Here is a 17,481-nt window from a genome sequence, read left to right on the forward strand (position 1 = left end):
AAAAAAAATCTTCACTAACCCCACATCAGACAGAGGTCTGATCTCCAAAATATACAAAGAACTCAAGAAATTGGTTATCAAAGGAACAAATAATCCAATAAGAAATGGAGTACAGACCTAAACATAGAACTGTCAACAGAGGAATCTTTACAGTTTTAAATCTTTTGTTTCTGGTACTCACCCAGATTGGGTTGCATACAAAGAGCATTCTCCCCATGAAAGGCACAGATGCCTTCCTTTTTGGTAGTTATTAAGTCCAGTCCTCTGTGACTGGCAGAACACTGCAGCCAGGGAATCTACTGAATGACTATGCTTTGCTGTACCAAGACCAGGTCTCCCTTAACCTGATTGGTACATTTTACGCGTGAGGTTCCTATTGTTGTTGCACAGGTGGCTGTTGTGGGATGAGAGCCACTGGGAGAACTTACATGGAATCTCTGTATGGGTACAAGGGGAAATTCAGTAATTAAAAGGCAGGGTTAAAATGTGAGTTTGTGGATAATAAGGAGGAAAGGAGTGACCAGCAGAGGATCTCCAGTGGGATGAAACTAAAATCCCGAACTGGAAGGAGGATTAGATTTTTGCTGGTCCCTGTGTTTTTGGGACTCATCTCAAACCAGTTAGGACTTGTTGGTGCAAAAGAAGCATCTTTGGAAGAGGAGGACACAGATCCTCTCTTTAGCAGCAATCAGGTCTAGCCTTGGGGTAGGTGTTGCAGCAGCCAAAGAAACAAGTTGGTTCTGAAGGATGGTAAGCTGATCTGAAATTTCTCTAGGGTTTTTGAGAGCTGATGAAGCAGAGAAGTGAACAGATTTTTTTTTTTTGAGGCTACTGGCCAGCTGCTTTGGTTCTGCTTTGGTCCCAAAAGCAATGTGCAGCATGGCGACAAGTGGGATAAGTTGGATACCTCCCCTCAGAGATCACCTGAAATGTTCTTAGAGGTTTAGAATGCAGAATTCTTTCTGAGCTGACAAAAGGGACAATGTAGAAAGGACAGCAGTGAGAGTACCTCAGAGGATGGTTTATCCAAGGGCCACAATAAAACTCAACAGATGGTAAAGAACACAAGCCGGGTGGCAGTAACTGTACAACCTTGTGGGATATCATTAAGAGTAAAGGCAACATAGGTTTTGTTTAGTAAGGTAAAGTACAACTGGTTAGACAACGTAGCAGAGTCCTATAGCAGGATAAAATAACTGTAGTCAGCTGTTTGTTGCATCAGACCCACAGATAAGGAACAAACACCTGGAGGCCTTTTTAAAAACAAGTCCATTAAATTCAGTACCTAACTGGCAATTTAAAAGAGAAGTAGAATCCTACTGAGTCATTTTTCATTGGATTTCCAAGGAGATCACTTGGATAGTCTGAATCATTACCCCCTAATCACGGAACATGGGTGGTAAGGGAGTCGACCCTGGAATTAGTTTTTGTTAACAGGAAGAACTGAAACCTAGAGTAGAGGGCACGCAGGTCTCGCACCTGTCAGGTGGTGGGCTAGGTACCAGGTTCTTCTGTTCGCAGCATCCTGGCATTTCAGTATGGGAGACAGTAAGATCAGAGTAGTTGGTATTTGTCTCTGTTGTTTGAGGCATTTAGGATATGGGTGTAGACTTGTAGACTCTGTGGGGGCAAGATCCTCCACAGGGCAAGAGCTGGCCAAGCCTACACAGACAGAACTGGTCATGTTTATATTGACAGAGACAGCAGCAACAGGCTTCTGGTAGATCTTATTTTTCCAGTGCCCCCGTATCCTGTGATGAGGCTTACATGCAATTGACTCTGGTGGGATCGTGCTCCATCCAGTGGAAGTACTTGGGTCTTAGGGACATCCTGTCATGAAAGTATCTTATAAAGGTAGTCTATTTTACTCAAACATTCATTTTTTATTTTCAATAGCTAGGTTTGGCTTTGCTTTTAGTATACGTGATTTTGAGTATTATTTTACATGAAAGAAAGTTTAAGTGACTTTAATATTGTCTTGAGATACTTGTTTCAGGATATTTACTTTGACAACCTACACAGAAGTGTACATAATGGGAGACAGAAATGGTCCCTCCTTTCAAGCTTGTCTCTGTCAACGAATCACATTTCCATTAGCTTGACAACAAACCTAGTTCTGCATACGTTAGAGAATTTGATAATTTTTAAGGAGACTGGCCATTAACACATATGGCTTAATAATCTTCAAGAGCTTACAGCAAGTAACCATCATAAATTAGAATTTTATAACTTTGTGCTCTTTGAGTCTTAAAAATTTTTAACCTTGTATTGAAGCTCTTTTAGTATCAAGATAAAATTTAAGTCATAGATACAGGCCATCCAGAGACTGGGAATCTCATTTTAAGAACCCTTTTATAAAAGTATGCTTTTATAAACTATCACAGTTTCGTACTTTTTATGTGACTCGGAGTCACAGAGTAGTTAAATTTGACAAAGTTAACAAAGACATAATTGAATAGACATACATCATTACGTCATATTTTGTTAACATGAAGATACACCGTTATATCTTTCAGAATCTATATATGGCTGGTGGTAGCAAATAAGATTACCTGGATTTGACATTTAAGTATTTACTATTTTGTTGTAGCTGTCTGGTTAATGAGAACCAAAACACAGGTATGGTATTCAGAGAACCAACACCTATAGCCATATTTTCTCTTTTCTTTCTTTCTTTCTTTCTTTCTCTTTCTTTCTTTCTTTCTTTCTTTTCTTTCTTCCTTTCCTGGAACTAGCTCTTTTAGACCACGCTGGCCTTGAACTCACTGAGATCCGCCTGCCTCTGCTTCTCCAGTGCTGGGATTAAAGGCGTGAGTCACCACAGCCTGGCCAATATTTAGCCATTTCAGTGTGTGTGTGTGTGTGTGTGTGTGTGTGATTGACCTGATTAAAGTGTGTGTATATATGTCTGTCTGTGTGTGTGTGTGTGTCTGTATTGTTCCTTTTCATTTAAAAATGCCACGAGACATAAAAGTAATAAGTAAAGCATACTTTGTTTTTAGGAGAGGAGAGATGTTTGGCAATATCTGGGCCTTGGCCGTTTTATAATACCTTTTAAATAATGGCTTCACAAAGCTGTGTAGGTGGACCTCCTCCTCAATTTTAGTATTTAGTCTCTATTACACTCAGAAGACCTTGCGATCTCATAGAATTAGGGCCTAATCACCTACAACCAGCTGGGAGGAGTGAAGGGATGCATAGGTGAAGGTCCAATGCTCTTGTCTGTCTCCTCCTTATTTGAAGAAATATTAATATTTAACAAGTCCAGCTGTAATTGCTTTAAGCAGGCAACACTGGAGCTCTGAAGACAGACATTGCTGAGCTTTGAAGGTGCTGTGTTACATTACATTATTAAGAGAAGGATGAAACTCTTACTCATGAACGGTGATCAAAGAAACTAGTATTACCTGTGTCCACACTGCAAAGCCATCAGGCCTTACAAGTTCCCAGGGAAACTTTAGAGAAAACATAACACAGCTTTTCCTGGCTTCAAAATTCAGCACATGTTCTGCTACTGGGTTTTGCCCCTAGCATAGCACCCATATTTATATAGGACTATGGAACCAGGTTATACTATTTATTTATGTTTTCAGTGTTAAACTTTCTTATAGGACCAAAATACAAATGATTGATTTGTGCTTATCCTTTCCACTGTCCCCAGTGGTTTTCTTTAATTTTTTAGTTTCTCATGTTAGTCCATCATGAAAATCAATTGCATTGCAGGACAAAAACGTTCACTAATATGCCCCTTGTTGTCCCCTCAGTCTGGATGGGGAAAAAATGAGTGAGAAAAGATGCATTGTTAGGGAGTGTAGAAGTACAGCATCTAACAGTCCCCGTATTGGAGTGGTTTGCTCGATAATGGGTGGTTCTACAGGTGCTGACATGGCACAATAGGTGGGGCTAGTCTAAGGGAGCTGCTGACGGTGGAGACATGGATATTTTGTTACAGACTTTAAATAACAAAATCTTTGTGACAAACACATATTGGATAGTAACTTTCAGCTCTTACACTTTAACTTTTGGCTTTTTTCTCCCCACCCCTACTGCTCCTACACCTAGTGTTCTCTCTCTCTCTCTCTCTCTCTCTCTCTCTCTCTCTCTCTCTCTCTTTGGTTACAATATAACTCATCCACAATGTTCAGCATGTTGAATCATGATTACTGCAGTCCTCGCTTACAGCCTCAGGATATCATCGGCTCTGGAGAAAAGATATCCTTTGGCACGGATGGCAGTCATAAAGAGGGCATAGAAGGCCATGTCAAGTGCCCCATGAATGCATTTATGCTGTGGTCTCGTGGTCAGAGGCGCAAGTTGGCCCTGGAGAACCCCAGCATGCAAAACACAGAGATCAGCAAGCAACTGGGATACCAGTGGAAACGCCTTACAGAAGCCGAAAAAACGCCATTTTTCCAAGAGGCACAGAGACTGAAGACCCTACACAGAAAGAAATACCCGAACTATAAGTATCAGCCTCACCGGAGAGCTAAAGTGCCTCAGAGATTGGGCACTTTGTTGCCTGCAGATGCCTCTTCAAGAAAACTATACAACTTGATGCCAGGGAACAAGTACCAGTGCACATTCATATACAGAGAGGACTGGACTAGGGCTGCACAGCTGTCCTCCAAGAGCCAGCTAAGCTATTTACAGCCTGGGGACATCCCCTTTCAGCACCGCACCTGTGCAGCAGCAGCAGGAGGAAGTGCAGCTGTAGCAGCAGCAGCAGCAGCAACAGCAGCAGCAACAGTAGCCACAGCTCCTTTCTACCAACTGACATCACCAGTGAACAAAACAGCATAGCTACAGCATCTCGGTAAGACCCTGTGGCAATCTCATGACACTGGCTTCTGCTGGGATGCCTGTCAATACTCCCTCTTGCTATAATTTACAGCCTGAGATAAGGATTTCCCTCCTCTCATAATAAAGGCCCTGCTCCTTTCTATTTGGGTCCGCAAACGAGGTGTGTAAAGATGTGTCATGTGTAATGAAGGAGAATGCTTAGAACAGCTTGCGCCTATCTTTAAGACTGTTAAACAGACAAGAGTTTCATCACTGCGGAAACTATGTTTTACCTATCGCTCTTCCATGGGTACATCTATGAGAAACACATACAACTTACACCTGTGGTAAAATGAAACGAAAGAAAGAAAGAAAGAAAGAAAGAAACAAACAAACAAAAACCCAGCTTGTGCCTCTTTGAGCATGCTAAGCACTCCTTTGTAGACCAAATGCATCTAACTGTTTTGCAGGGTCCCTGTATATCATACATAAGTAAAGTGTGATAATGTAAAGCTGTCTTTCGAGTCTCTTTTTCAGTTCTCCTCCCCACTGTGGAAAGCTGAGACTTCCTTCTTTTCATCATCTTACTCCACGCCTACGAACTACGCCGTGAGAGCTTTATAACACCTTTTGACAAAATAAAGCTTTTACGTCTGTTCATTCATGTGAAGTCACATTCTGCTTCTCTTTTGAATATTATCTGTCTTTAAACATCAAATTGTTTTATAAAATGAAAGGTTTTGTACAAAAGCATTACAGACCAAAGCTGTATTTTCAGGGTCCGGTTAAGCATCAGAAATGGAATGGGCACGGGAACAAGCTATAGAGGCCAAGTAGTTGAATGTACTAACACTTCAAGACTCCATGCATATAAAGTGACTGGACTGATACAAAAGGTGTAACGAGGGGACCGGGATGTGCTGAGGGGAGTGAGTGGTGCATGACATTTGCCCATTCACTCAACTGGCAGATTTTAAGCTAAGGAGGTTTGAAGTACCCCTGTGTGGTTATAATAAACAAGCTTAAAACAAAAATGAAGACTCTGTGCACAGGATCCCCTGCAAATGTTTCCTCTGGGAACCTCCAGGAACCATAGGTTGTGGTTAGCTCCAGGCTTCTAAAGGTTTATACCCAGAACTTAAATTAGCTCTTCCATTTTCATCAGCGTAATCCCGCAGAATGCTTTCCTCATTATAATTTATGTTGCACAATACAGACTTGCCCAATCACATTTGAATGACTGACTGTAAGTCAGACATACCTCTAAAGCATTGGTTGGAAGAAAACAACAGACACTGAGCCTATGCGGTGACCTGCTGTAACACTAGCTATAATACAATGTGGAATATTATCCAGAGAACCTTGGGATATTTTGAGCACTTTGAATTGAAAAGAGTGTTTGAAATGGTCTTAAAACCTGTGAGCTTTACTCCACTTTCAAAGCATCTAGTGTAAACACTAAATTATTGGCACTGATTGTGTACATAAATTATTAGATTGCTCTCTAGAATTCAATGAAACAGTCAGTGGCACTACTATGCTTCTAACTCATGGGGTTCTGTTCGTTTGGTTTGGTCTTGTGAGACAGGTTTCTCTGTGTAGCCTTTACTGTCCTGGAATGTCTTTTGTAGGGCAGGCTGGCCTGGAACTCAGAGATCCACCTGCCTCTGCCACCACCACCTGGTAATTGGGTTTTATGGGTGTGTTCCAGCACTGTTTCAATGTCTATGAACTCAAATAAGGTTCCATAAGTCTTTGAATAGATTTTTAACTCAAATGAGTGAAAATATATCTCTCCTAGGGGATACCTGTGTATCTTTCTCTGGAAAGTTTCTGCATGAATTCTCCATCACTTTTTGTGACTTCTCTCCTTTGTGTGAATTATATATGCTAAGTGTTAGCTAACTAGAGAACTGTCCACATTCCAGAATCAGGTGTTACCCACCCCGTTACCCTGCCTTCAATGACTCAGCAACAATGCCTTCCCATCACTGAGGGCCAATGTGACACATTTCCACTGTCCCCGCCTTACCTGAATTTTCCCTAGGTGCATGCTCCATATCCCAACACCCCCATAAGGCTTGCTCTCTGGTCTTCCACTGTCTCTACCCCGACTCAGAGTTAGCCATTTCTCAGTTGTGTGAGGTCTGTTGCATGGTGTGATCATTGTGGCATTCCTGGGACCCCCATCACCAAGGTACTCCTTGATCAGAAACCCTTTCACAAAGAGATGTAGATAAAGGGCAATGATCTCAATGATTCCTCTAGCTATCCAAAGATTTCCTCTTTCTCACCTGGACCTACTTAGGAATTATCTTCCTCCTCCTCCCTTGTGGACCTGTTGCCATGGAATCTTTCCAGTTAATCCTGGCGTGAACTTTGGAGGCAACTCTCTGTCTAGAATTTCAGGCCTTTTCTCCAGACAGCCTATCACACTGTCCTCTTTGCAGTGAAAAGTGGAATTGGCAGCTAAATTTTTGGAGTTGGAGAGATTTTGCTCCTTTTTTTGGGCATCTCTTCATTGATACTTCCTGCTCTGAACTTTTCTGGGTTATACCAAGAAGTACAAACCTGGCAACTGACTACAGTGCCAATATCTGGGAGAAACTTTCAGCCCAATGGTGTAAAAGGGACCCACAGAACAGGCACAGCTAAAAAGGACCTGCAACACTCTTTTGTTCTGCTGCCTAACTCTTGAGGTTATAGCGAAACAAAGAGATTTGTACAGGAACAACTTGTGTTATGGAAGGGAGTTGGGAGCAAACTGCATGAGATTTCAACGAAAATGCAAGCTAGATAGGATAAAACTACACTGTAAATAATTTCCAAAAAGAATATATTTAAACTCTCAAACAATATCAATATTATTTTTTTTCCTTTTGAAAGAAAATGGACCAGTATATCAGAATATGTTATCATAGTAACAAAACATGAAACCATGATAATCTTATTAATTTAAGTAAAGGAGTTGTCTCTTCATCTGTGAAATTAGCAGGTGTTGTTTACTGGGCACTTCCTACTGACCTGGGGACTCTGAGATCCTTTGTTCCTTGATATTTACATTTCAAAGACTCAACAACAGGAAGAGTTAAGAAGAATGGTAGATCTTTCTCTCTCTTTCTCTCTCTCTCTCTCTCTCTCTCTCTCTCTCTCTAGTGTGTGTGTGTGTGTTTCATGTGTAAATTGAATGTCTTGATCCTGCCTCAAAATCTGTGTGTTTATGTGTGTGTGTGAGAGAGAGAGCAGTAAAGGGAGACGGAGATACACAGACACCACAGACACAGACACAGACACACATGGGAGAGAATAGAGGAGTGAGAGAGAGTGTGTGTGTGTGTGTTTGTGAGTCTGTGTGTCTGTGCATACGTAATGAGGGCAGGGGAAGGATCCCTGTATGTATGCTGACACAGAGGCTGCAATCTTATGGAACCAACCCACTGGAAGTGTCTCACACCGTATGGGAGTTTTTTCTAGCTAATTCCCCGAAGTCTTTGTAGGGTTAGTGGTGAAGTAGTCTGGAATTGAGAATGGTATCATTCCCGAGAGATGAAGGCTTGTGGTGCTTACCCAGACCTTCTGTCAGGAGCTTTGGGTGGAAGGGATAGGGTTGGTAGGTGGGCCTCGAGGAACCCAAGGGGAGAGTGGACAAGATCTCTGAAGCAGGAGCCAAGGCCCCACAAGCAGCATTGCCTGTTAGCAGTTCCACTGTCCTGAGATTGTTCACATGAATAACACTGGTAGCCATCCATATTTCCAGGGGTCGGTCATAAGTGGGTGACAGACTGCCCTGCAGGAGGAGGAAACTAACTCCCTCCCTCCTTTGCTCAGCTGAAAGGAAGGACACTAAATCTTGGCCACACTCAAGAGCACTAGCAGGAGGCAGTCCCATACCATGCTTTTGTAAGGTTCAGCATCCCAGCTGTGCTGCCCCAACTCCAGCCCCACCCGGCATCCCTTACCTTAGGAAAAGCTCATGTTTTCCACATACTAATGAAATCAGTGACAGGTACATCAGTCCCCTGCCTCTCTAACTTCAAGGCACACCCAGCATGTTATGAAGTTTGAGACTCCTGGAATCCATGTTCTTCCATCTGAGGATATCTCAGAACTCCCGTTTACCCTCTCAGCAGTTTTCAAGTAAATTATGTCTAAAGCCCCCAGCCCCCATCCTCCATTCCCCACTCCTGCCCAGTGTTTTATTGCTCTCCTTCTCCATGACACAGAGTTAGAGGGCCATCCTGACCCAGGGCAAAGGCTTTGGAGGGAAAGATGGAGGCAGATGGCCTGAAAAGCCTAACAAGTAACTAAAGAGTAGACAGTAGATGTCAAAATGAGTACGCAGACTTGGTGCAGCACTAATAATAAAGGCAGACCAAAGGGTTAAGGGAAGATGTCCCAAGAACAAAATGATGATCCTATCTCAGTTAGGGATGCAGGCTTGGAGATCCAGTAGAAACAGCAGCATTAGGACTCTTCAGATTTTATCTCCTTCCTTCCCAGCTGTGAGCTGTGTTAAGTTTGGGCTCTGGGCCTGCTGGTAAACTTATAACCTGGAGCTCAGTGGAAAAGGAGAGAAGGCTTAAAACGACCTGGAGATTAAATGATTTTAAATGATTAAAATGAAAGGAGAGTGGGTGGGGGTAAAAGTAGGGAGCTAACATAGGGAGGGTCCTCAGACTCTTTGCCTTTTGGCAGGTGGCCATGTCAGAGGAGAAGCAGGTTGCAACTGACTTCAGGACATCAGCCTCCCAGGAAGCAAATCTCTGAAGGGTGAATTTTGGTCAGGCCATCTCTTGCATCTGATGTACGTTTACGTTTGTTGCTACCTTTTTTCTCTCCTATCTAGCATGGCGTGAATGGGTGTGGAAAGATTCCCACTGCCTTAAATGTGGCATGATTATCTCATGGAAATACCCCATTTTACTGGGCATTTTTACCCATGGATTATCATAGAGATGATTTCCTCCTGAGCTGTACTGTTTAGCTGAAGCAATGACTCTTATACAATAATAATGATAGTTTAAATAGGATTTTGATGATTGACAGTCCTTAGTAAATACAGCGAGGGACAGTGATGGGAGGTTCGCTAACTAGGAAAACTAAGAGAGGTAAAAGCAAGATGGGATGTCGTTCCCATTCTTGATAAAACAGGGGCTGAGAGGATACAAAATTAGAACAAAAAAAATGACACACAGCTAGTATTCCTGGGGAGCCATACAGACTGTGGCTTAGGTTACTGATTAAGAAAATCAAATGAGTCCCAGAAGCCCAGCGAGCTCGGGTTCTTTTAATCTTAATGTTGGAAGATGTCTTCACAGGTTTTGCAGTGCATCATAGCTGAAATATAGCTATAAAGAAGGACTTAAGGTTAACATTTTTTGTTAATGGCTTTTATGTTAAAAAACAAAGTCTTGGAAAATAATTTAAAGCATACTTTGATAGCTTACTGAGGATTTTAAGGTCCCTCTAGATTAGGGAACAGGAAGGGATAATGGCAACCTAGCTACTGATGGCTAATGTGCCTTTCTTGCTAGGATGGCTTGGTGACCGAAAGGGAGATGATGAATTCCTTGTTCCCTGTTCTGATGAGTGGGTAACCTGAGGGGCCAAGGTGGAGATGACCCATCATTTTCCATTAATAAAAGCTCAGACTTCGAACCTTTAAGGACTTCTTTGTAACATTTCCTTTGAGATAAAAAATAAGGTAATTGGTACTTTCTTTGTAGCCTCAGGGTGGTTAGGGAACTGAAAACAAAATAGTTTGCTTGCTTACACTGTTAATCTGTATCAAGTTACTTGGGTATGAATGTATGTGGGTTCTTGAGACAACTTGTTTTTTCCCTATTATATTAAAGAGTCTAAAGGATAAGGAAAACATGCTGCTATTATTTGTATTCAGCGTAGTCATTGACTTGTAAAACAGACTGCAACTACATTATACTTTTAATACTGCTTGAAACATTTCCTGCATGTATAAGCTGTAGGGGAAAAATAAAGTTAGTTGGTAGACATCAGAGAGAGACAGAAGCAATACATCTGGGGTCAGGTAAAAAGGGAAATAAAGCATCCCTCTCTAGAAAGGGATGACAGAAAGACCCTAATGGTAGGTGTGGGATTTTCCCTGTTATGCCAGCACCAGAGGGTTTAGTTTTGTCCCCTTTGGCATGCCCTAAAGAATTGTTTTATTTCCTCAGATTGAAAAGTCAAATGTGTGATGACATTGCCTACTCTGTGTCTTCCTCCCTCAATGCCTGAGCTTCTAAAGGCTTGTCCTTACAGCAGCTGTACCTTTAAGAAAGTTGTCTAGTTCTGCATCAACCTCAAAATGGGAAGTTTGAAACTAAGGATAAGGATGGCGATTATCTGAGTACTTTGGTCAGATTTGGGTGAATAACTGAATGAGTTTGGAGGGCTTACAACTCAATAAGAGAGAGCTTTTAGAGTCCCTTTAAAACATTTCGTCAAAATTTGGAACGATAAGGCAGGACTGGTAGACTGTAGTATCCTACTGCCCGAGGTGTCTACCAGGTTTTGGGGGAGAAGAAAATTAGCCCAATGGGCAGTCCCAATGCTCTTACAACTTGGGGGGAGTCAGTCAAAAAGTGGAAGGTTCTGAGAACCTCCAAGACTTTGTGATCCAGAGAAAAACTGAGAAGCTCCTGCAGTTTCTGGAGTCTAGCCAGGGCATCTCTGAGTCATACCCAGAAGGAAACTTCATTGTGTGGAGGACTCCCATTCAACAGTGAAAAGGCTACTCCTCCTTGCCTGGGCCAGCACTCTCTGGAAGTTCCTGTACAGAGTGAAATCTTTTACCATCACAAATGTACCCATTACTGCAGACCACTCACCCGCCAGCCCATACCCATTCCTTGGTGTCAGTCTCCAAATCCTAGAAATACATCCTACTGGATACTGTCAGTGGTCACTCCTGTAAGGAATCGGAGGCATTCCTAAAGGTGACCACAGCTACCTCCCCCTCGTAAGATTGAGATATGGTAAAAGCAACAAAAGAGAAAGACATTCTAACAAAGACTTGTAAATCTGGAAGTATCTGAAACTCAGAGGCCTAGACGCCATAATAAAAGCAATCAATGTAAGACAGGACAGTCAGTACCTCTCCATTAGAACCCAGAAACAGATCTGCATGAGTTGCCGAAAAATGCAGTCTGGGTGAAGGAAAAAAAAAAAAGAAGACAAGACTACCAATACATAAGGGAATATGCTTAAGGCCCTTAAAGAGGATATGAAAAAAGATCCACACATCAAGCCTATAAAACCACAAACACAGAGAGACACGAGAGAGGAAAAATATTCAAGATGTGAAAGTAGAAATAGAATCACTAAGAAAACCCATCTTGAGGTAAAACTGGAACAAAAAATTTAGGAACCTGAACAGGAAATTCAGAGGTAGGCCTTGCCAACAGAACACGGGAGATAGAGGAGCATCTTGGGTACAGAGAAGACCTAAGAAATGGACAAATCAGTTTCAGAAAAGACCCTGGGCAGTGGAGGAGACGGTGCCTGAACTGGCCTTGTCCCGTAGTCAGGCTGGTGACTATCTGGAATATCACCCTAGAACCTTCCTCCAGCGACGGATGGAGAGAGAGATAGAGACCCACATCGGAGCACTGGACTGAGCTCCCAAGGCCCAGTTGAAGAACAGAAGGAGGGAGAATATGAGCAAGGAAGTCAGGATCACGAAGTAGTTGTTGGTCCACCCACTGAGACAGTGTGCCTGAACTAATGGGAGCTCACCAACTCCAGCTGGATTGGGAATGAACGAGCATGGAATCGAACTGGACCCTCCGAATGTGGTTGACAACTGGGGTAGACTGAGGGGGCCAATGATAATGGCACTGGGATTTGTCTCTACTGAATGTACTGTTTCTTGGGATCCTATTCTTTTTGGATGCACACCTTCCTAAGCCTGGATGGAGCGGGGGAGGGCCTTGGACTTCCCACAGGGCAGGGTGCCTTGCCCTCTCTTAGGACTGGAGAGGTGTGGAGGGGGAGGGTGTGTGGGGGGGAGTAGGAAGGAAGTAGGAGGAGGGAAGGAAGTGGGAATTTTGATTGGTATTATTTATAAAGTAATAGAAAAAAAGAGGAAAAAAAGAGAAAGGAGTAAAAAAAAAAACAGGCACAAAATAGGCAGGACGTCTGGCACACTATGAAAGGACCAAACCTAAGAAAAATATGAATAGAGGAAGGGGAAGAATCACAATTCAAAGGCACAGAAAGTAATTTCAACAAAAGCATAGAAGAAACTTGCCCTGACCCATAGGGAGAGTCGCCCATTAAAGGCGCGAGAAGCATTCAGAACACCAAAGACACTGGACCCGAAAGGAAAGTCCTCATGCTACGTTAACAGTCAAAAACAGTACATGTAGGTAACAGAGAAAGAATATTAAAGCTGCAAGGAGAAAACACAAAAGCAGACCTATTAGGGCTACAGCCGGCTTCTCAACAGAGACTCTAAAAGCCAGATGGACCTGGACGCATGCGCTGAGACTGTAAGAGACCAGAGGTGTGGTGCCAGCCCAGACTACTATGCCCAACAATCCTTTCAATCATAATTTTTAGAGAAAATGAAACATTCAGAAATAAAGACCAAGTTTAAGCAATGTTTATCTATAAAATCAGTCCTAAAGGAGCTTGAAGGAAAACTCCAAAAGATTGACACTGGGTATCTTCCTCATTCATGATTCACTTTCTAACATGGTGCAGGGTGTCCCATATGAACGTGGCAGACTCAGCCTGTCTGCCTACCCACCTTGCCCCAAAGATCCCTTATACCCAATGCTGGAATTGAGACACTGGCATTTACGTGTGTGCTGGGGATCTGAAACTGTCTTCACACTGGTGTGGCAAACACTTGAAGAACGGAGCCAGCTGCCTAGCCTTTCTTCTATATATTGTGTTTTCCCTTTCACTGCTGTTTGTCCCAGTTTACACCTTTCTGCTGTGCATTGTGTTTGATTAAACAAGATCAGGACCATATACAATCTAAAGCAGTTAAGAAGGACCGCAAAGGATAACTCGATGTGGTATTTACAACACTTTAACAAAAGCATACACTTGTAGGGAAGTGACAAGACAAAGGAAACTAGGCATCAAATTTGGGTTCTTTACTAGAATGGTGTGCTCTCATGCTCTTAACTGCAGAGCCATCTTGACAACATGGATGAACAAGAATAAGAGACATGCCAATGTGGACAGAAGAGTCCTTAACCCTAGACAAAGAACTACAGGCAACTGAGGAATGCTTGAGAATAGGAGAGATAGTCCTTCCCTAGGCTGAGCATACCAATTGTTTATCCAATATTAAGTGGATAAACAATTTTAATCTGAAGAAAACATACATGTAATATTACACAGACCGAGCAGGCTGTATACATGAATATATACAAACCTAGACATATGATTTTATTTATATATATAGACACATATATATGCATACACATAAACATGTGTCTATAACAATATTTAATGAAAAACATGGCTGTGAATTTCAGAGAACAAGGAGGAATTTACTGGAGGGTTTAGAGGAAGGCAGGGGAAGGGGGAAGGGAATGATACCCCTATACTATTATCTCACAGAGAAGTAACCGTTTTAAAAGCTATGAGGTAGGGAGGTGTTTGCAGGAGGAGGACACACAATTGAAATGGATTGTAGGGAAATTTTTAATTAAAGAGAAAAACTGAAAAATGTGGGGACTACTGGATGAAGAGAGAGTACTGAAAGTTGCCAGAGGTAACTCACACAGGTATTTTCTTCAGAATTGCTTCAAGACTAAACTCCTAACAGCCTGGAAAAGATGCAACCAATGGTATGGTTCCACACCAAGAGGACCTAACTGCCAACCATATAACTGCACTGAGCAAAGCTGTCTTTTCAATCAATGTAAGTCTTCATAACATATTCCAAGATAAATATAGACAACAGCCATCCAGGAACAGGAAGAGGCCAGCACTGCAAGAAGAAAAAGGAATGCAATATACAGATGAGGAAGCAAGGCACCTGAAATCACAGCAGGTTGGGAACGGACGCTTTTCACCAAAGTGGACACTAGAAGAGCATCAAACATCCCAACTCAATAACCCCGAGTCACAAGGAGAATAGAGATAAAGAAATGCACATTAACTGTTCTGATTCAAGTAGGAAACAGCAATTGCCAGGGTTGGGGTTAATGTGTGGCTTACAAGAGACACACCCATGGTCCATCGAGTACCCTAACTGTCAAGTGCTCTCCCAACTAAAAGAGGCACATTAGAGGACTTCCTAGGCACAGACAAGAACAAACTGACAAAACCTCAGCCAGGCAAATACATATTCAATAATAATATGTGTGTCAAGCCTTACGCCCTTATTCCTAATAACAACCCTATATCCCTTTATTTCAGATGATCAATGGGCAGGAAAACAAGAGTTCAGGTACAGGATAAAGATAGGACATAGGGTCCCAACGCAGAGCAGCCAGGCCTATAGTCTTGCTTCCTTTGAACATCACTGTGCCTGGTGCGGGGTCGGGGAAAAGAAAGGGTACTAATGTTGGGTGGGGACTGACCTCACTATGGTCTTCCTGTCCCAGCCCTCACTTCTCCCTAAGCAGAAACACCAAAAGGAATGTCAGCATATGATGGAGGTGGGTCATCTGTCTATCTGTTGCTTTCATTGGTTAATTAATAAAGAAACTGCTTGGCTCTCTGATAGGGTAGAATTTAGATAGGCAGAGTAAACAGAACAGAATGCTGGGAGAAAGAAGCTGAGTCAGAGAGTCGCCATGATTCTCCCACCAGACACAGACGCTGGTTAAGATCTTTCCTGGTAAGCCACTTCGTGGGCTACACAAATTATCAGAAATGGGTTAGATCAATATATAAGAGCTAGCCAATAAGAGGCTGGAACTAATGGGCCAGACAGGGTTTAAAAGAATACAGTTTCCATGTAATTATTTCGGGTAAAGCTAGCCGTGCGGGCGGTCAGGTACCAGGGATGCAGCCCGGCCGCCCTTATTGCTACAAGCATAACACAATTTATGAGGACAGTTGAAGCTTAATCCTCAGTATTGGATCTGAATGCTGGACAATGTCCATGCTGCTTCTGTGCAGCCAGACACTGTCACCATAACTTAGGCAGTTTACAATGAGGATTCCACTCCTTCCCAGGACTCCAGCACGCACGCCCTTGACAGGAGAGGAGGAGACACTACTTAGAGACTGAAAATTTATCAGTAAGAATTTCAGTTCTAAACAATGTAAAAAGCTGCATCAAAATGGTCTTAGAAACAGGGAGGTCTGGACTCAGGATTCATCATAACTGGAAGCGTTCTGACATAGGGAATAAGGGAATTGAAAAAACAGTCAGTGGTCAGTGGATGATGCATCGTATATAAGGAACCTCGATGTCCTCTCCACGCTCATTGTTGCAGCACAGCTCAAACACTAGGGTCTTTACATGATGGCTCAGTTTTCGCTTTGATACATGGCTCACAATCTCTGTCATCCTGAAATCAGGGAATAAAGAGTTAGGTGGGAAGAAAGCAAATATGAAGGCAAAGCTGGTGGCAGATTACAGAAAAAGAAAGTGAACTATGAGTAGCACAGTGGGAAACTGAGAATCCCACACAAGGCTTCCGCTCCCACCAGCCCAGAGAGAGTAACTCACAGCTGATCCAACCATTCCTTGAGCTTGGAGGCTGGCATAAAGAAGAAATAGAGCAAGGACACAACCCGGGACAGCATGTTGATCTCCAGCCTCAGTCTACAGAGGTCAGGAGACAAGGGAGTGGTGACTCTGAGATGGACAGTTCTAAATCAAATGTACAAGTCCCCGCATACAGGGAGATCAAGAAGGAAGGATCCCTACCTTAAAGTCACCTAGGAACTGCTTGAGGGTCATCTCCTCACTACTAGGTTGCAGTCCCTGTACATTAAAGCGATCCCACAATGCCCACTCTTGATCATAATACTGGAGGACAAAGATAAGTGCTAAGAAAGGGGCTACCCCAAACAGTCTTACCATGTATTAACCACAGCTCTTTTGTCAAAAACATTCTTGTGGCCTCATCTAAATGATGATCAGGCAGCAGGTGGAAACTTTGCAAAGAAAAGGACACACACCACGAAGACCTGGCTTTCTCCTTCCCCCATTTACCGTCCCTCACATCTGTCCACTAAATGTTTGCCTTAATGGGGACAGACGGACAGACAGTCAACCCAGGTACTCAGCTTCTCTGAATGGGAACCCCAACATATCCTACACCTGTAGGCCCCGTACCTGGTGATAGGCTGGTGACAGAGGTGCAGAGGAGCTGAAAAAGTGCAAAGCCAAGTTGATAAACCTGTTTTTGTAAGACTCCAGTTGTTGGTGTCCCTGAACCACCTTGTACAACTCCAGACACACAAGGCCAACTACAGCTGCTGTGGTGGTTGCAATGGCTGTGATCATCTTCCCCCACAACCAGCTTGTTCTGCAACAGACAGCGACCACCAGAGATTACTGCTTGAGGGGTGGTGGTCATCTACAGAAGACCCAAATGAAGGAAAAACAGCTTCAGCAAACGCCAATGGTAGGTAAAACTCCTATTACCTTATGCCGGTCTGCAGGGGAAACGCCATAATTTTCTGCCCTGAGGTTGGAAGCTGCCATGATGGAAGTCCATGTGGAGGTTGCTGTCGTCATCCTGTTTTCAGTAGAGAATT

General features: G+C 42.9%; 1 protein-coding gene across 1 annotated transcript; it reads left to right on the forward strand.

The window, feature by feature from the left end:
* Positions 1-4,137: 4,137 nt before the first annotated feature.
* Positions 4,138-4,800, forward strand: LOC121443812 (sex-determining region Y protein-like). The gene has a single exon (XM_041645590.1). The coding sequence runs from the start codon at positions 4,138-4,140 to the stop codon at positions 4,798-4,800; it is 663 nt and encodes a 220-aa protein (XP_041501524.1).
* Positions 4,801-17,481: the final 12,681 nt, after the last annotated feature.

The sequence above is a fragment of the Microtus oregoni genome, unplaced genomic scaffold (assembly GCF_018167655.1).
Source record: "Microtus oregoni isolate MIOR12 unplaced genomic scaffold, Mior012 000113F_000, whole genome shotgun sequence".
Taxonomy (NCBI): Eukaryota; Metazoa; Chordata; class Mammalia; order Rodentia; family Cricetidae; genus Microtus; species Microtus oregoni.